Raw genomic sequence first — 22,070 nt, 5'->3', positions numbered from 1 at the left:
TTTCTTCTTCTAGAAGCAGGTCCCTGCGGCTTGGGGACCACATGGGGCTGCTTCCATCTTAGATGATCTTGGCATGTGCCAAAGTCCTGTTATAAAAATCATCTGTAAACAACAGGCTTAGGGTAGATGACCTCTATGGTCCATTTCAGCTCTGACATTTTTCTGTGATCTAAGTTTTCTTTTCTAAGGTCTCTTCCAACTCTGACACTGGAAAGTGTTTATTATGTACTTGCTATGTGTAAGGCATTGTGCTGGGTATGGGGAATACAAAAGTCCCCGGTTTCAGAGTGTACATTTTAGCCAGGGTGTATGGGGGGGGGGAGTATACATAAATGTAAAGGGGGGAGGGGTGATGGGAAAGGGAGGAACTATAAGAGCTGACAGTTATCAGGAAAGGGCTCTTTAAGGTGGTGGCACTGAATGGAGCTTTCAAGGGAGCTGTGGATTCTAAATGGTGGAGGTAAGGTGGGGGTGTATTCCAAACATGAGCAATAGCAAAGGCAAGAGAGAGAATATACTTTGTGGTGAAGTACAAGTTGACTAGACTGGCTGGAATGTAGAAGGGGTGAGGGGAGCAATGTGAAATAAGTTGGGGAACAGACCCTGGAGAGATTGTGAAGGGCTTTAAATGCCAAAGGGGCTTGAGAGACCCGTAGAAGCTTCTTGAGCAGAGAAATGATATGGTCAGGCCTGGGCTTGGCAGACACTGTGCTCTGTGTTCTAAAGTCCACCTCCATCCCCACCCCCACCCCCCATATTCTGATTTCTTCCTTATGACTTTGCCCAGGCAGTCCTCCATGCCTGGAAGGCACTCTCTCCTTCCATCTGCCCAGGGCCCCTGGGGCGCTTCTTCTAAGATGCACCATCTTCAGCCAAGAAGCCTTTCCCACTCCTCCCAAACACTAGTGCCCTCCTCCCCAGGCTATCTTGTATCTAGCTACTTTGTATAGACCTCAATTTATCAACTTGAAAATCATGCTGAATATATTTTCATACGTACCGTCTAGGAGGCGGCTAAGTGGCAGTAGTCATGTTAGGCTTGGAATCAGGAAGACCGGAGTTCAAATTTTGCCTTAGCTGTAGCTGTGTGACCTTAGGCAAGTCACTTAACCTATCTGAGCCCTAGTTTCCTCACCTATAAGATGGTTATAATAATAGCACCCAATTCACATGGAGTTGTTATAAAGATCATATGAAATAATATACGTATAGAGTTTTGTAAACCTGAGAACACTACAAATGCTGACTATTTTTATTAGTTTCTCCCATTAGGATGAAGCTCATCAGAAGCAGATTTTTCCATTTTTCTCTTGTATCCCAAGTCTTGCACAGCATCCGACACATAATAGGTGACTCATAGCCGATTGATAATACTTCACATTTCTACAACACTCCCAAGGTTTACCAAATACTTTCCTCTTCACTCCTGAGGTGGTCGTTGCAAATAGTTCTCCTCTCTTACAAATGATAAAACTGAAGTCTGGAAGAGGAGGATAATAAAAGACAGGGCTTACTCTGTGCTAAGCACTTTACAAATATTATCTAATTTTATCCTCACAACAACCCTGAGGTTGTTGTAAATGGTTAGCTTATAATCATGTAATAGTACTGAAATGGCTATAAGGTAAATGTCAAATAGGCAGCACAAATAAAATGTTATGGATGCCTCTGGGAGAAAGCACATGCTTTTTCATGTTTGGATTGGGGTTTTTCTGCTTCATGGGGGAGGTGGCTTTTAAGGTGGCCCTTGTGAGATTTCAATAGCAGAGGAGTGGAGCCTGGGTTTGTGTTATCATTGGAATGCTGTTGTTCAGTCTTGTCTGACTCCAGCCTATTTTACAGAGGAGGGATTGAGGCAAATAGGGTAATGTGACTTGCCTAGGGTCACACAGCTAGTAAGTATCTGAGGTCACATTTGAACTCAGGAAGATAAGTCTTCCTGATTCCCAACCCGGTTCTCTATCCACTGGGCTACCTAGCTGCCTTGGTATAGTGGACTCCTGGTTAAGGAAAAGAATTCCTTACCGCAGTGCAGACCAGCACCTCACAGATTTACTGAGAAGTGACTTGCCTTGAGGTCACAGAGCCAGTGAATACATCAGAGACAGGATTCAACCTAGGTTTTCCTAGCTTGGAGGGCCAGCTCTCTATCACGACACCACAGAGAAGGCAGGATTTCAGTAAGGGAGGAAAGGAACAAGCATGTATTTAGCACCTACTATGGCCCAGGCACTGTGCTAAGTGCTGTGCAAATGTATCATCTGATCTCCCACCCCTGGCAGGAAGGTGCTGTTATCACCTTACAGTTGGGGATACTGGGGCAGACAGGCTGTATAACTTGCCAGGATCACACAGGTAGGATGTGTCTGAAGTCAAATTTGAACTCAAGCCTTCCTGATTCCAGGCCTAGCACTTTAGCCACTGCAGTTCAATCTAGCAGATGGAAATGGGGGTGGTGAGAAAGGGGTCAGGGTATTCCAAGGAAGCTCACCTGACAGAAGCACAGAGGACAGGAAGGCAGTCCATTTGCATGGAGCAGGATGATTTGGGGGGACTGGCAGGAGATAAAGCTGGAAAGCTATTTTGAGGTCACACTGTAGGGAGGCTTGAATGCAAGGTAAGAAGAGCTAGAACTTTGCCCTAGAAATAACGTTAAACCCTTAAAGGCTCAAAGAGCCAGGAGAGATGTGATCAGCACCATACCTGACTGAACTAGTGGGGCAAGATGGACTGGAACTGGAGACCAGCTAGGAAGCTGTTGTGGTTGCTAAGGTCAAATAGAACAGGTCATAGACTTGGGGGTTTCCTTCCCTGAACCCAATTCCCTCTTGCCCCAAGCCTGAAATGAAGGGAAAAAATTCCAGTTTCATACCAGGTGACTTACTGCAAGGTCAAATCAGGGCCCAAAGACGCTGAAAGCCAAGGTGGAAAGTGGGCTGCTTTCAGCTGCTGGCTGTAGTCATGCATCTCTGCCCAAGGTCCTCAGCTCTATTCAAGCCTCACGGCCTGCCTTTCATGTGCTTTCTATGACTTCTGAAAGAGCCTCTGCCACCCGAATTCTGCCTCACAACAGCAAGAGAAGGCATTCATTTCCATCAACACCATCATCAACTCCCCACCCCCAGCATGTTCAGCTTTTAAGCAACAGCCTTAAAACACCAGCTGGAAGATCAGATACGTGTCCCCTTCAGTTCCCACAGATTTGAAAGAATTGGGAGCTAGAGGCAAAGGGAAGAATCACGTGTGTACAAAGGGGCGGATCTTCCTCTGCTGTACCCCTTGAGTCTCTGCAGAAAATAAAAGCCTGCACAGCAATTTCCCCAAGCCTAATTAGCCAGGAAAGTGTGGAGGGGAAGAAAGTGAGAGGTTCCTGGGAGACAGCTAAGTACTGAATCAGGAGCATTCAAGTCTTTCTAACACATTGGAATAAATGATCATCAAGGTGAAATTGTCCCCTGTGGGTAAGAAGTAAATAGAGAAACATCTGTTAATGACAACTGCAGTCCATATATGAGAATATTTATTGAAAACACAGTTACTGACAGGACGTTCCTCTCCTGCCCTCCTGAGTTCTCTTACATTATAATCTTGGCTCAGAGCTCATCTTGTTTTTCCTTCTCTTCCCAATTTAATTTTTCACAAAACATTATTCCATCCTAAAATAGGTGGATCTTATATAAATATAAATATTTATATATATGTATATATATATATACACACATGTCTGTATAAGTATGGCCTATAGTAGAGAAAATATATAGTACAATCTTCATTGGACCAGTACCTACCACATGAAACTACCACAACCATATGCAGCTGTGTTCAAGTGGTGATGCCTGGAGACATTATGTGGTAAGCTAGGAAAGTCCCATTTGCACAGCTATAACTTCAGGCCAGTTCCCTGAAAACAAGGCAGGAGGTAAAAAGCCAAGTGGGGGGAGTGCAAGGCAGACTTCCTGGGGTCTAGAGACTATAAAGAAACTGGAAACAGGCCTTGGAGCTGAAAGAGACTGATCTTTCAGTTCAGTTTACCAGGATTGGTTTTTGCTCAAGGAAAGAATGAGGAAAATCAAATTTAGGCTACCATCAAATATCTGAAGGGTTGTCCTGCAGATCAGACCTTTCTGCTTCATTCCGGAGGGTAAAAGTTACTTGAAGATAGAGTAAGGCCCAATATAAGAAAGAACTTCTTAACAATAAGAGCGGTCCCAACTGGAATGGGCTGTCTCTAGAGGTAGTGAGCTCCCCACTACTGCAAGTCAGCAAGCAGAAGCTCGAGGACTGTTTGTTAGGGATGCTATAGAGAAGGAATTCATGCTTCAGGTAGGAGTTGCCCAATGACATGCCTCTGAGGTTCCTTCCAGCTCCAACATTATCTGTTCTAAGGTCCTTTTCAGCACTGACTTAGGTACCATGAAATTAAACAACATCACCCAGAGTCAAAAGCCAAGAGTAGCATGGTTTGTTTCACTCTCTCTGGCCTCTAAGAGGCAAAGCTACTTCTGACAGAAAAGGGAGGAAGCAGCCTTATGGCTTTTCAACTGCAAGGAGCCCAAATGGAGTGCTGCTTGGTAGAAACCTCCTGCTGCCCCTGCCAGTTGCTGGAGAGGAGAGATGTGGCAGTTTCAAAATTTAGATAAACATTAGAGTCGAACTTCCACGAGAACAGCAGCAGTATCTTGGCACCATGTAGGGAGATGGGCACAAAAGGAGTCCTCCACAACAGAGGGGATAAGAGTCAGAGCTTCCCTCCATATATATACAGTGCAGGTGTGCTGCCTTCCTTAAGTTCTCTGGCCCCCAGCTGTCCACACCACAGAGGAGCCCTGCTGGGCTGCCTCCAGCTCGTACAGGGGCCGGCCACCTAAGTGCTGCCACCTTAGCGGAAGTGTGTGCATTGTCTGTGCCAGCCGGCTCAGGGCTACCCTGCCTGGAGAGCAGAAGAGATGCTGCCTGCTCCCTAGTGGTCCAGCCTTTGCAGTGTTCCCTTCCAGGCCCCAGAGTCTGATCCACAGTGGAAAGAAGGGAGGGCACAGAGATCCCACTTCCCTACTTTTAGCTGACTGGAATCAACAGGAAGCTTTTGGGGCTAAGACATGGGGTTGAAGATTAAGTGGCACTGGCCTGGCCACCACAGTCAGCACGGATTCTATACAAGCAAAGGACAAGGCCCCAGCATCTAAGCCCCTCCCTCCTGGGCCCAATACCCCCTCCTGGTACAGCGACTCAGCCATAGTGGTAGACAAAGTCATAGCTGCTGGGCTCCTTGGGGACGGGGGGAGGGGCCTCAGGGATCTGAATGTTCTCCAGGTCGAGCAGCCGAAGCTTCATCTCCATGCTCAGCAGCGTGTCCAGGTCACTTTTGGTCAGCTCACTGGACATGTCTTTCCCAAGGAGGGCGCTGAGGCCATCGATCCAGATACAATACTGTGGAGAATAACAACAACTCACACTTCTCTGCTCGATGGTTTGCAGAGAGCTTTTCTCACATTAGCCCTGTGAAACAGGTACTGTATTAGTCCCATTTTATAGATGAAGAAATTGAGGCTCAGAGAGTGAAATGCCTGTGCCCCTGGACACACCACTCTGAAATGTTAAGAGGCATGGTCTGAATCCTGGGCCCCTGATGACAAGTCCATCTTTTTACACCAAGAGATCCCATTTCGGCATGCACTCAATGACAACAACAATAACAGCTAATATTTACACAGCACCTACTATCAGGCACTGTGCTAAGTGCTTTATAAACATTATCTCATTTGATCCTTATATAAACCCTGGGAGGTAGGTGCTGTTATTATCCCCATTTTACAGATGGGAACACTGAGGCACATGTGTTAAGTGACTTGCCCAAGGTCACACAGCAAGGAAATATCTGAGGCTAGACTGAACTCAGGTCTTCCTGACTCCAGGCCTGTTGCTCTATCCATTGACCCTCAGGCCAACAGTAGTGTTCCTCGGATACAGTTCAGTATGGGTGCACTTTGTTTTAAGCAATCTTCATCTATGAAAATCCAAATTCAAAACAAAGATGAATTAAGCAGTGACTATTCACTTTATAAAAGGATCTTTTCCCTCTAACCTTTATAAAAAAGGATTCAAGACAGAATTCTTTTAAGTGGTAAGCTTTTCTAATGCATTTAAAAGAGAACTAATTTACAAAATTCAAATGACTAGAACTCATTTATGATACAAAATGAGGCACACCTGTAATTAAATTTGATGTACAGTTCATCAGCTACTTGTGTTGTGTGGCCTCAGCAGTTAGGCCTAGCAGAATGAAATGTTATTAGTACCTAAGCTGATGGTAAAAGGAGAATTCACTTGAGGGGGAGTATTTCCCAGGCCCAGTTCAAATGTCACTTCCTTTCAATCTTCCCAACTAGCATTCTTCCGGGATTCCTGGCTTACCCTTTCTCATGCTGCTCCTTCACTTGTAATGTCCTCCCTTTACTTTTCTCTTTACTAGGCAAATCCTATCCATCCTTCAAGGCCCAAATGAAGGGCCATCTCTTCCATCCTTCCACTCACACAGCATTTTGTTTTTAACTTAATGCTCTTAAGGACAGGCAGTCCTTAAGCACAGTGGATAGAGGATAGGCCTTAGAGTCAGGAAGACCTGGGTTCAAGTTCTGCCTCTGACATATTCTAGCTATGTGACCATGGGCAAGTCACTGATGCCAACAAGAGGCCCAAGGGCCCAGTAAGATCAAGAGCCATTCTCTTTTCCTGCTCCAGCACCTACTGCCTAGTTCCCACTCGGTGCACGATGCATTGCCCGGGCTAGATACTGACTCCCACCCTCCTCCTTTCTTTACCATAAGGAAGCAACCCAGGGCCCTCTTCCACTCAAACTCTTGGTCCCGCTACCCCTTTCCCAAAAGTCAACTGATAGGTCAATGCTCCTCTAAGTCAGCTACCAGCCTGCATGGCACTTGGGCTTTATCATCTACCCTGACATTGAACTCTCCTGGAGGGCTGCTGTCTACCTAACTGGAATGAGAGAAAGGGCTGCCTCTCTTTTCTCTTGGTATTTCAGCAGCCAGCAGCACTGGAATCTGGAAAGTGCTTAAGAAGGGCTCTTCTATTCTACTTCATGAAACCTCCTCGTACCCCCAGGCAACTCTCTAGGGCTCCACATTACAGCCAGGTGCCTGGTATACAGCAGTAGAAGTAGTTTCCAAACAGAGAATTCCCCACACTGATGAAACTATATAAATATTGTATTTCATGATGAACTCATGAAATCACTGGCTCAGAGTACAGTGTTCCATGTGTAATAATCCCCTGATGTCTTACCCCTCTGCTAAAATACAATCCCATGAAGTCCAGAGCCAGGCCTCAGCTTTGTACCTTCCCAGGGCCAACCACACACATGTGCTTATTTTAATAACCAGCTTGTGAATTAATAGTTTGTAAGAAGCCTCGCTGGCCTTCATTTCCCCCAGTTCTTGCCCCAATGTGGAAGTGAAAACAGAGGGATGTGGGTAAGAACTCTGCTCATTTTACAAATGGGCACAACATCCCCAGTGATATAAGACAGCCCTCCACATCTGAGTGGATGGCAATGGGGAGCTTTGTCCCTCAAACAGCCGCCCTGGGGCCCCATGCCATGCTTCAGGCACGTGGAATCAAATGCAGCTACTCTGGGGGCTGACCCTGCACCAGCAGCCGGTTTGCCCTCCTTTCCCCCCCTCTAAAGAGCCACAATCAAAGCACCTTCTTCCCTATAGCCTGGGAGGCAATGTAAGTGTTATCATCCCCATTCTGCATATCATGAAACTGAGGCTCAGAACAAACTGATTGTGCTAAGGCCTCTCAACTCCCAGTCCAATATTTTCCTCATCACATTAAGCTTACACAGGAGGGCCTTCCTTCTTCCAAGAAAGCCCTATGCTTACCTCATACTTATTAGGAGCGATGAAGTTTAAGGTCTCATCGGGATCATACAGGATGGAGAAGGCTAATTCCAATACTTCCTGAGGGGAAAATCACAGTATCCAAGAATGTGAGAGCTGGCGAGGACCTTAGAATATAAAATGTCAGAGCTGGAAGGACTCTTTAAAAAGAGAAGGTCCTCATTCTATGGATGAAGTCTTCCATCTCAGTTTGGGGCTCTTTTCAGCATACCACACTGCTGCTGGATAGGGCAAGGATTATCACCACGTGAAAGAAGAAAACCCTGAGGCTCAGAAAAGAGATGTGACTTGGTCAAAGTCACACACCAAGTTAATGAAAGACCTAAATCAGAACTCAGTTATTTTGATTCTCAGTCAATTTGAAAAACCTCATCTTTTTTCAGACGCATTAACCTGGACTCTGAACAATTTATCACCTTCAAATGTTTTAATCCAATGAAAAGAAATAGATGGCACACAAAATGACACATGTCTCTAATCAACAACCCACCTGTGCTAACATTTTGCCTGTGCCCTACTTAACAACTTGGTCCTCAGCTGATCACACACAGACTCCAACCTTCCTAACTCACCTTGTTCTGTTTGAGAGCACTTTTCTCTTTCATATGAGGACAGTCCTTCCCAGTGACAATGGCCTTGATATCTGCAACAGGAACTAAAAAAGAGAAATGATCAAATGGGAGGGCAATCTGACTCTTTCTGAAAGCTTGAAACTACAACTTGGCCTCTAGGCAAGTTACTTTGGTTTTGTAAAAGTTAAGATCAAAGGATATAACTGGCAGTTTTCCAAAGAAGAAATGCAAGCTATAAATAACCATAAGAATGTTCTAAACTACTGATAAAATAAGAAATGTAAATTAAAGCAACATTAAGGTTTTACATCAACAATTCATCATATTGATAAAAATGACAAAAATTGAAAATAGTAAAGGTTGAAGGGACTGTGGAGAGATGGGCACCTTGACACAGTTGGTAGGGCTGTGAATTGGTCTAACTATTCTGAAAAATAATTTGGAATTACGTTAAAATCATTAAACTGTACATATCCTTTGACCAAGAAATAATACAAAGCATACCCTTTAGGGAGGTCAAAAATAGAGTGAGTGGTTCCATAGATGCAAAAAAAAAAAAAATTCATAGCAGCATTTTTTGTGCAAGAAACCAGAAATAAAATGAGTGCCATTACTTAGGCAATGGCTGAACAAACAGGTCCATAATAGAATTATTATTGTACCATAAGAAAGACAAACAAAAATAATTTAGAGAAACTTAAGACTTTTGTGAATAGATACAGAACAAAGTAGAACTAAGAAAACAATTTACTTAATGACCACAATTATGTAAAGAAAGTTACACTAAAAGTCTTCAGAATTCTAATCAGCATAAAAACCAATTACTCCAGAATACTGAAACTAATTCTCTCCTTTGGTCAAATAGGCAGTAAAATATGGGTGTAGAATGAGGTAGACACTGCCAGTGATGAAGAATGTACTGGTTTATTCTGCTTAACTTCTTTATTAAAATGTAAGGTTCTATTTGGGGGCAAGAGGTTATTGGGAAGTGATGGTGATGACTTTTTTTTAAAGCATCAATAAAGCATTTATTAAAAAAGAAAATGGATTGTTCAAGACTCACAAATAGCACTAGAGGACAGGATAGGTATATGGGAGTACTCTATCACTGCTTCTACTTTCTGGTCAGTATTAGGGTATGAATCCTAGTTACAAGTCACTTCACTTCTGAGTCTCGTTTCCTATTACAGGATTGACCAATGGCCCCTACAAGGACTTCCATAAGTTAACTGAAGGTTCCAAGGCCTTGAAACCTTAGAATGATCTTTGAGACTCTCCCTCTCTCCCTTCTCCTTTCCCCCCTCATCCCACCATCAATCAATCCATCAAGTATTTATTAATTAATAAGTAATACTTACCATGTACCAGACAAAGCACCAATACAAAAAAAAAAAGCAAGCACAAACTTCCTGCCCTTAAGGCACTTACATATGAATGTGAAAAGAACATGTCTAAATGTGAACATAGAGGATAAACTCAGAGCAGATAGAAGTAACCTTAGAGGGAACAGCACTAGCAGCTGAGGAGACAAGATCTGAAGGAGGTGGCACCTGAGCTGACTCCTAAAATCTGTTCCCTCTGCTCCATGGACAAGGCCATCATTCTGGTTCTGGGCCTTATCAGGGGATGTTTTTAATCTTTGTATTCACAGTCCCTAGCACACTGCCTTGTGCAAAGCAAATGATGAATGTCTTTTGAATAAATGAAAGGTCAGAGGGCTGTGGGACTACAAGCCATCTATCCCAGCAATTTCTCCCAAGCAAGAGCCCTCACATCCATTCATCTATGATTATAATAGTATCACCAACACTTTAGATTGAGAGAGCATTTTCTATTTTCCAAAGAACTTTCACATTCATCTGATCCTCACAACAATGACATGGAGTGGATAATAACAACAGCTCCAAATTCTACACTGCTTTACATTTTACAAAGCACTTTTGCCATAGGAGCCCTATAAAACAAGGAGGGCTAGTATTATTGTTCCTGTTTTATAAATGAAGAAACTAAGATTCATAGAGTCAAAATAACTTGTCTAGGGTTATGTATCTAATTTATGGCTAAGCCATGACTTGAACCCATACTTTCTGATCCCAAATGTGGTGTTCTTTCCATTATCACAAACTGCCTCTAGGTAGGACACAATTTATTATCCCCCTTTTAGAGATGAGGAAACTGAGGGCCAGAGAGAAGTAATTTGCCTGAGGTCACACAACAAATTAGGACCAAAGTCAACACTATAACACAAGTTTCCAGTCAGTGCTCTTTCTATCACCCATCAAAAAGAGTAACAGAGCTACACCTACTTTTCTCCTGCAGGGATTCAAAGGTCACCTCCCCCTGAGGGTTGTCATCCAGATCTCCATAGTGTAGAACCTTGTGGTTCAGGGCCAAGCGACAGTACCAGAACCGCTCTGAAATACACAGGTAAAAATCACAAATCACCACAGCTCAGTTATAAAGCGTGACCAGGTTGGCAAAACACTTAACTCACAACCCTGTGAGGTGTGTTGTCCCAGCTTCCCCTTCTTCTATTCTGAGATGAGCCAAAATGACCTTCTCTCTGTTCCTTGAACACAACACTCCCATCTTCAATCTCTATGCATTTGCTCTGACTCCTCACATGCACAATGCCCTCCCTTCTCACTTCTGCCCAACAGAATTCCCCTCCATCCTCCAAGACTGAGCTCAATGCAGATTGAAGCATTTTTTTTCCATTTTCTTTATTTTTCTTGCCCCCACCTTTTCTTTTCTGCAACATGACTAATGTAGAAATGTTTCTGCATGACTTTACATGTATAATTAATATCACATCTCTTGACTTCTCAATGGGTGGGGGGAGAAACTAGAAGGAGAAAGAAAATTTGGAGCACAAAATTTTTAAAAAGAATGCTAAGAATAAATAATAATGTAGAGGGTGGGGGTGGGGAGTGGCAATGGTAGAATGGAGCTCACACACTACCTTCTATATGCCTTTTCCCAGTTCTCCAAATGCTAGTCCCTCCCAAACTACCTTGCTTTTAACTACCTTGTATTTAACTACTTTGTATCTTTCCCTGATTAGAATATAACCTCCATAAAAAATACCCCAATAAAACTTATTTTTTTAAGTTTTTTAACTTAAACTTGTTTTTCTCCTTAGAGTTTTGAGTTATTCTCTTTAGAAGGCAATCTGCTATTCAGAAGGATTGTTTCATCCATTGTATCTATATCCCTAGTGCCTAGTACAATGCCTAACACATTAACAGGCACTTGATTAATTGTAGGTGGTTGAAATACAGTCCCTGTTTTTCTGATGAAGAAACAGTGACTGAGGGAGAGGGAACTGAATTGCCCAGGATCATATAGCTAGTGATGTGAGCCCAGGCTGCCTGACTCCAGGCAGGGCAGGGGGAGCAGCTTTGAAAAAGCCTCAAGAGGAGCAGAAGAAAGTTAGTTCTAAGTCTGTTCCCTGTACCAAGTACAAGGTGTGTTGGGCCCAGCAGGGTCAGATCTTCCACCAGAGACTTTTTGTGAAAAAGGATCAGAACAGGTCAGAGCTGCCCTCACCCTGACGCCGCCGATTCCCAATTTTCCGAAAGCTGCTCCCTTCACAGAGCCGATTCAGCCGCTGCTGCTTAATTAGCTCCAGGATCTCTGGCTGGATCTTCTCCCTTAACTCCCTGGGGAAGGATATCCAGAATAAAGATTAGCTCATGGAGGCAGCTGAACCTCTCCAAGGGAGATAGAGCTGGCAGCTGCATCTTCTTCTATGCCCCATGAGACTTACACAATCGGTGGGGACTGGAAATCATCCTGACTCATCCTCTCAGACTGGCGCAATCTCAGAATCTCCGAGTAGCTCAGGCTCCGAAGTTTGCTCTTGAACTGATCTAAAGAGTTGGGTTTAGAGGGCAAAGCCCGAGTGATCTGCTCTCGTACCACTTGCATAACCTGAGAGAAAAAGATGATGAGCACCACTGCTCTGATGGTACTGGCCTGGAAGCTAGATACTAGTCCTGTCCAAGGAACCACTTTAGTATAATTCAATTCAACAAACATTCATAAAGTCTCTGCCACATACAAGGCCCTATGGTAGTCACAGTGGCTATAAAGACAAAACAGCCCCTGCCTTCTTCTGCTGAGGGATTCAACATATACAAGAATCAATACAGTAGAAGGAAAACTGAGGAAGGAGGGAACACTCACAACTGAGATCAGGGAAGGCTTCAGGTAGGAAGTGACACCTGAGATAAGCTTTGAAGTAAGGCTAAGGACTGAGAAGCAGAAATGAGGGACAAGTTAAATCCAGGCATGTGGAAGGTTTGTGTAAATGTATAGAGGTAGAAAAGGAAGTTATCAGGCTTGTGGGATAGCCAGAAGTGAGACTGCCTAGAGTGTAGAGTTTGTGAAGGGGAGTACTATGTAATAGCAATAGAAAGGTAGGTGGAAGCCAAACTGTGGCTTAAAAAAAAAAACTTAAATGTCAGACTAATTAAAGAGTTTTTTTTACCTTATATGCAATGGGGAGCCACTGAAGGTTTATGAGTGGGGAAGCTACAAATCAGGCCAGTGCCTCGGGAGAGTATTTTGAAGTTTCAAACAATCACTGAGTGAAGTGGGGCAGTATCAATCAAAGAAGAATAAATATTTGGCCATGCCACCAATGAGGGTCTTACTGAAATAATAATTTCTCTTTCTGATCCCCAATTTCCTTCTTTGTAAAGTGACAGAAGTTTGGGTTAGACTGTCTCCAAGGTCCCTTCCAGATTAACACTTTGAGGACTTTACAAATAAAATTTGCATTTCCACAATGATTTAAGATTCTATAAAGTGCTTTCCTATGTGGCAATGAAATCCTTATTTCCATTCTACAGATGAAGAAGTTGAGGCTCTGAGAAGTGAGGAACCTTGACCTAAATACTAGAGAAGTATCTCCTGAAGAATGAATGTACCTCGATGCTTCAACTCTGGCAAGTGCTATGAGATGTAAAAATAAAACTTCTTTACCACATGTTTAGAGAGAAGGGGTTTACTCGCCCATAGACACAAGTGCTAGAGAAGTTTCTGAATTGATTACCTCCAATGATTATTTTCAGCTTTATATGGAGACCCATCACCTAATATGATTCCAACTAGGTGCTAAATACTATAAATTTCCATGCCCCCAGCAAAGCCCTGACCACAATGTCCTGGTTACAGTTCTGGTAGTTGCTGCTAAGACATTTGAGCTTGCTGTGACAATCCACACCAAACCTAATCTACCCTGCAGTACTCAGCAATCTGACAGTAACAATCACAGGTAAGGTACTCTGTTTCATAAGTCTGGCTTAAAAGAAGAGTGGCGTGGAAAAACGGGGAACAAAAGCACCAGGTTGAAAGTCAGGAGAGCTGGCTTTACCCTCACTAGCCCTGTCTCTCTAAATCTTAGTTTCCTCTTTTGTAAATGGGGATAATGGTATCTCCTCTACCTTCTTCACAACAGCCTGGTGAGGCTGTGTGAGTCTTATGGCACACTAGACATGGGCACTTTTATTACCGTTATCTGACTAGCCAATCTGCACTGATCTCCCAATTCCATGACTCAGGGGAAGCAAAGTCCGCTCTGCTCTTTCTGCCCTGGGCAGGTTCCCCAGCTTAACAATGACCTTGTTGAAATCTTCTGCCGTCGCCCTCATCTCCTTCCAAGTCTTGTTCAGCAGCTGAATACAGATTCCAAAGAGCTCCTCAAATGCTCGATCATGAGTGAAGAACATCGGATGGTAGTCATTCCGTCCTTCATTTGCTATGAGGAAAGATGATATGGAAAAAGGATGAGGGCCCCTCCCTAGGACCCAGGTCTAGAGTCTCTGGGACTTCAAAGACAGGGGGAAAATGTAGGCAAGAACCCCAGGAACTGCTGTGAGAGATGGGCCTAAACCTCACCTCTCATCTGCAGGTTTCTCCCCATTCCTGACCACCCCACATTTCCTGATACAGAACAGGATGCAGGCCCATCAACTTCTGGGAGGTGATACATTCTTATGTCACTACTCAGAAGTGCCTATTTGGTATCTTTGATCAACTACTATCTTATCCAGCTGATTTTTCTTCCCAAGAACAGGGTACAGTCTCTCAGCTCACATAGGAGTCTGGTCACTGATCCTCCTGGGGATTTGGAATGCTTCCCTGACCTACCCTTTGGTCCTGCATTTACTTCTCCTTACCTCTGCTGGGGGGGTAAGAGAATAGGTGAGCTAGTGTGAAAACAGTCCAGTCTCATCTCAACTAGGGCTAACATTTTAGGAACTGCAATGGGGGAGCTAGGAAAGAGTAAAAAATCCTGACTTATAGACTTGCCCCTGCTCTTTACCAGGTGTGTGGCCTTGAGCAAAACCCCCACAATTTCTCTGAACGTGAGATTCCTCATCTATAAAATAACCACTCTCCCATTTTTACATTTTAAGAGTAGGGAGAGCTTTCCTAACAATAGCTATGGGAGAGAGATCCTCATTGGATCACCCAGCTAACAACAAAGTGGCAGAGCTGGGATCCTAACTCAGGTTCTCCTGAGACTTGGGCCAGGGTTCTTCCCCTTACACCACATTGACTCTTCAGGAGGCCATGACAAGGCAGTCCCACCTCACTCACTCTCTTGGTCAGTCTACTCTCACAGGGCCACAATGCTGGGTTTGTGCATAGCCCAGAGAGCAGTGGATTTAGAATCAAAAAGCCTGGATTTGAGCCCTGACTCTGCCAGTTGTTAGCTCTGTAACTGAGCAAATTACTTAACCTTTCTATCCTCTGTTTTCTCATCTGTAAAATGGAGATAATACTGGCACAACCTGACTTGCAAAAGTGTTGTGAAAGCACATTGAATAATATACATAAAACACCCTGACATAGGACCAGGAAGTACACTGCTGTTCTCGTTGTCTCAGTGAGGGATGGATGAATGCAGCAGTGCCAGAGAGACTTACGCAGCTCCCCAACTTGCAGAATCTCACACAGCATTTTGGTGAGCTCAATGGCACTCCGACCAAAGGGACATTCATGCTTGTCCTCACGACTGCTGTTCTCCAGGACAATCTGCAAAGAAAAAGAAAGAATTAAGGTGCGACAAAGTCAGTGCAAACAAGATTAGAAGAGAAGCAGAAACAATTTTTACAACCAGAGTCTCTGATAAAGCCCTCATTTCTAAAATATATGGAGAACTGAGTTAAATTTACAAGAATACAAGTCATTCCCCAAGTGATAAATGGTCAAAGGATATGAACAGGCAGTTTTCAGAGGAAGAAATTAAAGCTATATAGAGTTACATGAAAAAATGCTCTAAATCACTTATTGATTAGAGAAATGTAAATCAAAACAACTCTGAGGTACCACATTACACCTATCAGATTGGCTAACATGACAGCACAGGAAAATGATAAACACTGAAGAAGACATGGGAAAACTGGAACACTAATGCACTGTTGGTGGAGTCATGAACTTATCCAACTATTCTGAAGAGCAATTTAGAGCTATGTCCAAAGGGCTATAAATACACATAACCTTTGACCCAGCAATGCCACTTCTAGGTCTGCATCCCAAAGAGATCATAAAAATGGGAAAAGGACCCACATGTACAAAAATATTTATAGCAGATCTTTTTGTGGTTTGTGGTGGCCAAGAACTGGAAATTGAGGGAATGCCCATCAATTGGGGAATGGCTGAACAAGTTGTGGTATGTGAATGTCATGGAATACTGTTGTTCCAAAAAAAGTGATGAGCAAGTAGACTTCAGAAAAACCTGGAAAGACTTACATGAACTAATGCTGAGTGAAGTGAGCAGAATGAGAAGAACACTGTACACAGTACAGGAACATTGTGCAATGACTAACTTTGATAGACTTATCTCTGCTTAGCAAAGCAAGGATCTAAGACAATTAATTCCAAATGACTCATAATAGAAAATGCTATCCACATCCAGAAAAAGAACTATGGAATCTAAATGCAGATGGAAGCATGCTATTTGCTCTTTTTTTTGTTACTGTTTCTTCTTTCTTGTGGTTTCTCCCATTAGAGAATTAGAACCTAATTCTTCTTTACAACATGATTAGTGTAAAAATATGTTTAATATCTCTATATCAGACTGCACTCTATCTTGGGGTGGAGAGAGGGGAGGGAAGGGGAGAAAATCTGGAACACAAAATCTTAAGGAAGTAAATGTTGAAAACTTAAAAATAAATATTTTTTTTTAATTTAAAAAAAAGAATTAGGGTGCAAAGAGAGACAAAAATGAGGCCAAAATATGAACAAGAATGAGGGTCCACGGTGAGCCTTTTTTGCCTTTACCCGGATATAGGTATCCTGATGAACTTTAGCCAAGTAGAGCATGTTGTCCAGAGCCAGCATCCCTGGAGGAGTCTGGGTAAAGTCCATCGCTGGGTTGATATGGTTCTAGGAGAAAAAAGAAACATGACATGAACTCTCAGTATGACAAGCACCTCTCAGTATGCTTCCTCATCCAAAGCGAAAAGCTCCTATGAACAACCCTGTGAAACCACTGCTCCCTTGCCCTAAAAGCTGGGCTCAGCTAACCATGCCAAACTTCTTATGCCTAAGGTGGTATCACAGTGTAATGACTCCTTGTTTAAAAGTTTTGTAACCTTGGGCAAGTCACTTTACCTCTGTAAAATGGGAATAATAATCCTGGTACTACCTTTTGAGATTATCATGAGCAGCAAAGGATATAACATGTACAGACTCTATAACCTTAACATGCTATGTAAATGTTAGCTCTGATTCATTTGTGAAAGGGCAGCTCTACCTGTGGACTCAATTATGGGGCTCAAGTTTTACATTTGATTTGGCAAACTGCCAGGAGCCTAAGGCTTGTAACCATGTAGCCCAAGGCATAGGGAGACAAAGCTGGAGGCACAGGTAGGAAAGGGTCACAGGGGTACATACAGTGAATCCCAGCATCTTGTAGTCCTTGGTATACATGGCTTTTCGTTTCTCTGTTCCACTGCCAGTGACACTTGTAGGGTCAGTCTCCGCATCAAATGCAATTCGCCTTAATTCAAATATGATATCTCTTTGTGCCTGAGGGGGAAAAAATATAACTGCTCAGATACCCAGGGTATGCCTGGGAGAACAAATTAACAGGGTAGCCTCTTTGGGAATTCAGGTTCCCAAATGTATCATTGGTGGCACCATCTCTCTTTTTCACTTTAAAATTTGTATTGATTTGTTTTTATACCTTCATTTGCCAATATATCCCTTCTCCACCCAGAGAATCATTACTTATGACAAAGAATAAAAAAAGAAATATAGAATAAGTCCCACAAAAGTAACCTATACAACAACCAAATTTGACATTATATGCTGTTTGCTACCCATTGTTTCCAGACCTCTGAAAAAAAGGAAAGAGTGCTACCCCCTCTTTTTCAGTACACAAAAGAAAAATACTTGGCAAAGGGACCCATTTGCTCTCTTGGTTGATCAGTAGAGTGTGTTAGTACCAGATCTTAATGTTTCCAGGGTTAGGTAAAATATGTCCTAGAGGAAATGTCACTGCCTATGAAGGGTCACAAACAGGTTACCACTCACAAAAAGCAGGGTAGATAACATATGCTTGAGGCTTTTCGTTGCCCTGGTGGGAGGGCAGAGGACAGTATCACTGGGGCTAGCATTAACCTGATCATTAGGGTCCATCTTGGTCATCATCCTCTCTTCCAGAAGGTTAAAGGTCAGGACTTGAAGTACATAGAGCTGATGAGCCATCTCGGTTTTGATTGGGCGGTTACCCCGAATTACATGCTGTAAAATCCAAAGGGCAAGGAAGAGAGGATTGAATGAAAGGACCTATTACAGAAATCTTTCACTTTTCCTTGAGAACTTACAGCAAAACTCCTCTTAAGACACCCAACACTGCATCATACCCTACCACTCTGAGCAGAAAACCTGGGCAAATACTTTATCAAGAAAGCAGAGGCTCGGGGCGGCCAGATGGCTCAGCACGGGCTCCAGTGTTGGGATGACCTGGGGATCAAATGCGGGCTCAGATACTCAGCACCACACCCAGAAATAACTGGCCGTGTAACCTTGAGCAAGTTACTTAACCCCCATGGCTTTAAAAAAAAAAAAAAGAAAGAAAGCAGAGGCTCTTAATTCAACAATTCAAATCACCTCAACATTATCTTCCATTTTCTCCTCCTCAACTCTGGTCTTGTGAGAAGAGATGGCCCTTTTCCAAGCCCTGTTTATTTGTGCGCTTTCATCTCTCCAGGAGTTCCCCTTTAATAAACCCCTGAACTCTTTCTAATTTTCTTTTTAAAAAATTATATTCTTTGTTATTATGAACTTAAAACACCACAACCATGAACATTTTCATATAAAAGAACAACAGAAGAGGAGTGTATATAAAATAGTGAATTTCTTTTATATGCAGCTTGGTTTTTTTTTACAAGTATATAAACTCACCAACCTGTCCTGTTTGTATCTCCCTCTGAACTGCCTTCTGTTCTCTTCCAGGTATTTTAAAAACATTTCAGTGATGATATTCTTTCTGGGAGCATCATCACTAGCCTCCTTCTCCCCTTCCAATTTTCTCTCCTCTCCTCAAGTAAACAAAATCCCCACCCTTGTAACAAATACACATAATCAAATAAAATAAATCCACCCCCTGGTCATCTCCATAAATGTATAGCTTATTCTATACCTTTAGTTTATCACCTTTCTTTGCAAGAGAAAACATGCTTCACTAAGAGATGGGGAGATCTGGCAGAGAGAGTGCTGGATTTAGGGTCAGGAGGCCCTAAATTCAAATCCTCCCTCCAATAGCTACTAGCTGAGTGACCTTGAACAAGTGACAGCCTCTGGCAGCCTCAGTTTCCTCATCTGTAAAGCAGGAATAGCACCTTCCTCAAGGGGCTGTTATGAGAACCAAACAACATACAAATAATATATGTTACATGTTTTGTAAGCCTTAAAGTACTCTAGAAATGTTAACTATTAATAAACATCATCAACAGTCCTCAGGAGTCACAGCTGGTCATTGAATTCAACAAAGTTCTTAAGTCTTTAAAAATAGTTTTTCTTTACTATTTAGTCATGACATAAATTGTTCTCCTGGTTCTGTTCATTTCATTCCGTATAGTTTCATGCAAGTCTTATTGAGTTTCTATGAATACATTCCTTTTGTCATTTCTTGTGGTGTAATAATATTCCAGGATACTCACATGCCATAATTTTCTCAGTCATTCCCCAATTAATGGGCACTCCCTAAATCTCCAGTTACTTGCTACAAGAAAAAAAAAGTGCTTCTCTGAATATTTTTGTACATATGGGTCCTTTCCCTTTTACTTTTAACTCCGTGGGGTGTCTGCCTATTAGTGGTACTTCTGGGTTAAAGAGTGCACAGTGAAGTGACATCTTTTAGGTAGTGTCCTAAATTGTTTTCCAGAATAGCTGGCCTAATTCTCAGCTGTACCAATAGTGCTTTAGTGTCCCGGGTCTCTCATACACCTCCAAAAATGGTCATTTTCGTTTTCTGTCATCTTTGCCAATGTGAACTTTGCCAATGAACTATAAACTGGTCTAACCATTGTGCAAAACAAGTTGGAATTACAAAAAAAGGAACTAAAATGTCCATAGCTTTTGACCCAGAGTTCCAATTGCTAGGCATCTGCCCTAAGCAGGTTAAAGACTGAAAAAATGCTCCCAAAGATACCAAACTATTCATTGTATTTTTTAGCAGTGAGAAAAGAACTAAAAACAAAGTAGGTGCCCATCAATTGGGGAATGGCTAAATAAACCATGATCCATAGATGTAGGTTATTACTGAGCCATAAGAAATGACAGATATGAGGAGATCAGAGAAACATGGGAAGACTGAGATGAACTGATGCAATGCAAAGTAAAGAAAACCAGGATAATAATATGTGTGAGGACTACAACAAACTAAATGGAAAGAACATTAAAATGAATCTGAGCACAATGTAATTACATATGACCAAGCTTTTTTCCCAGAGAAGAGATGAGAATATGTACCTCCTTCCTTTCACTGGACAGGTGGGGGACAACTGTGGAATGTGGCATGAGCCATTAAACATAATCAATGTGTCGGCTCATTAGTTTTGCCGAACTACCTTTGAAAATCTCTGGTAAAAGGGAAGATTTGCTAGGAAGCAAAGTAAAAAAATCCTATATTCAGAAATGAGTGTGATGTCAAAACAAAAGGCATCAATAAACTTTACAAAATAAATATCTGTTGAACAGAAGAGCCATATCTGAATGAGTTATCTATAATAACTTCTGTAATACTTTAAGGTTTGCAAAGTACTTTCCTCACAACAACCATACAAGATAGTTAGCTCAAATATTATTATCCCCATTTTCCAGATGAGGAAACTGAGGCTCAGTGGTTAAGCAACTTGCTTGAGGTCACACAGCAAGTAGGACAAAGCCGGGATTCAAACCTTACTTTCTGCACTGCCCTACAAAAGATTAGTTTTAAGGGCCACAACTTCTCTCCTATGGACACGGACTTTCTCTCTTCTAAGAAAGGACCTTGGCTCTTTCATACAACTTCTCCATATGGGAATGGCCATCAGCTCTTGCTTTCCTTTCTGTATAAAATCCCAGGAGAAGGGCCCAAATCCACTTGCCCACTAAGGATAGCTCTAGGCTCTTTGACACGTCACAGAAATGGGCCCTGAATATCTTACTTCTGGTTGACAGTTTTGTATTTCAGAACTCTTTGATACCCACTGATATCTCATATATGCTGTCCCCTTCTCAAAAAACAATAGATGTGTATCATAAACTTACATTCAAGATTATGTTCCGAAGGTGCTTCTGTGCAAATGCATTGGCCATGTCCTGTTGAGAAAATTAAGGTAAGAATGAGGTGAAAGAGACAGACACATAGATCAAGTTGAGGATCGTACATTTAGTGCTGGATAAGACCTTACAGGTCATCCTGTCCATTCCTCTCATTTTATAAATGAGGAAACTAGGCCAAGAGAGCTTAAGTGATTTGCTTAAGGCCTACAAGCAGCAGAACCAGGCCTTGAGCTCAGGCATCCCTATCTGAAATCCATTACTCTTTCCACTGTTCCATGATGCCTGCTTCTATGGACCCATTCCCATCCCATTAACTCTATCAGGGTGAGCACATCATGTTGATCGTACACGCTTGATTCCTACTCTAGCTATCATTTTCAAGTTTTTCTGTTGACATGGAAATAGGAATGTGTGGTAAAATGAAGAAAATTCAGTTGGTTATTTTTAATTTAAAAAAAAAACTACATTTTTATTTCCCAAATATTTTTTGTGCAAGTCCAAATAATTCATAATGTAAACCAGTATATCATCTTCAAAGAGAAATGTGGATTGGTTTAGTCTGAGAAAGATGTCATGAGAAAATCAAATGGACACTTCACACAGAGAACAGATGGTATGCAGACAGTGCTGCTCCCAAAGCTGCGACGATGGGACACATGGGACTGTGGCTACAGGAACTCCCTGCCAAATGCTGCTTCTAAAAGCACCAAGAGGGAATGTCCTTCTGGTCCATGTCCTACGTCCCTCAGATCCACATCAGATAACTCACATTTCCTTGGTGCTTTACAAC

General features: G+C 42.5%; 1 protein-coding gene across 3 annotated transcripts in view; it reads right to left on the bottom strand.

Annotated features, from left to right (window-relative positions):
* Positions 1–3,498: 3,498 nt before the first annotated feature.
* The window catches only part of ELMO2 (engulfment and cell motility 2), a 54,194-nt gene continuing 35,622 nt past the window's right edge, over positions 3,499–22,070 (bottom strand). For all 3 annotated transcript variants that reach the window (XM_069062717.1, XM_069062718.1, XM_069062719.1), the window contains 12 exons: positions 21,266–21,316; positions 18,131–18,253; positions 17,402–17,536; positions 16,787–16,891; positions 15,430–15,538; positions 14,119–14,255; positions 12,261–12,424; positions 12,041–12,153; positions 10,798–10,905; positions 8,492–8,574; positions 7,902–7,979; positions 3,499–5,427 (listed from right to left, as the gene is read on the bottom strand). In XM_069062717.1, the coding sequence (XP_068918818.1) occupies positions 5,227–5,427; positions 7,902–7,979; positions 8,492–8,574; positions 10,798–10,905; positions 12,041–12,153; positions 12,261–12,424; positions 14,119–14,255; positions 15,430–15,538; positions 16,787–16,891; positions 17,402–17,536; positions 18,131–18,253; positions 21,266–21,316 (1,407 nt within the window). In that variant the 3' untranslated portion in view covers positions 3,499–5,226. The remainder of the gene's footprint in view (positions 5,428–7,901; positions 7,980–8,491; positions 8,575–10,797; positions 10,906–12,040; positions 12,154–12,260; positions 12,425–14,118; positions 14,256–15,429; positions 15,539–16,786; positions 16,892–17,401; positions 17,537–18,130; positions 18,254–21,265; positions 21,317–22,070) is intronic.

This window comes from Petaurus breviceps, unplaced genomic scaffold (genome assembly GCF_028583685.1).
Source record: "Petaurus breviceps papuanus isolate PSGF00001 unplaced genomic scaffold, PetGlider_PUasm1.0 90503, whole genome shotgun sequence".
Taxonomy (NCBI): domain Eukaryota; kingdom Metazoa; phylum Chordata; class Mammalia; order Diprotodontia; family Petauridae; genus Petaurus; species Petaurus breviceps.
The sequence above is the reverse complement of the archived record's forward strand: the minus strand, read 5'-3'. Positions and strand labels throughout refer to the sequence as shown.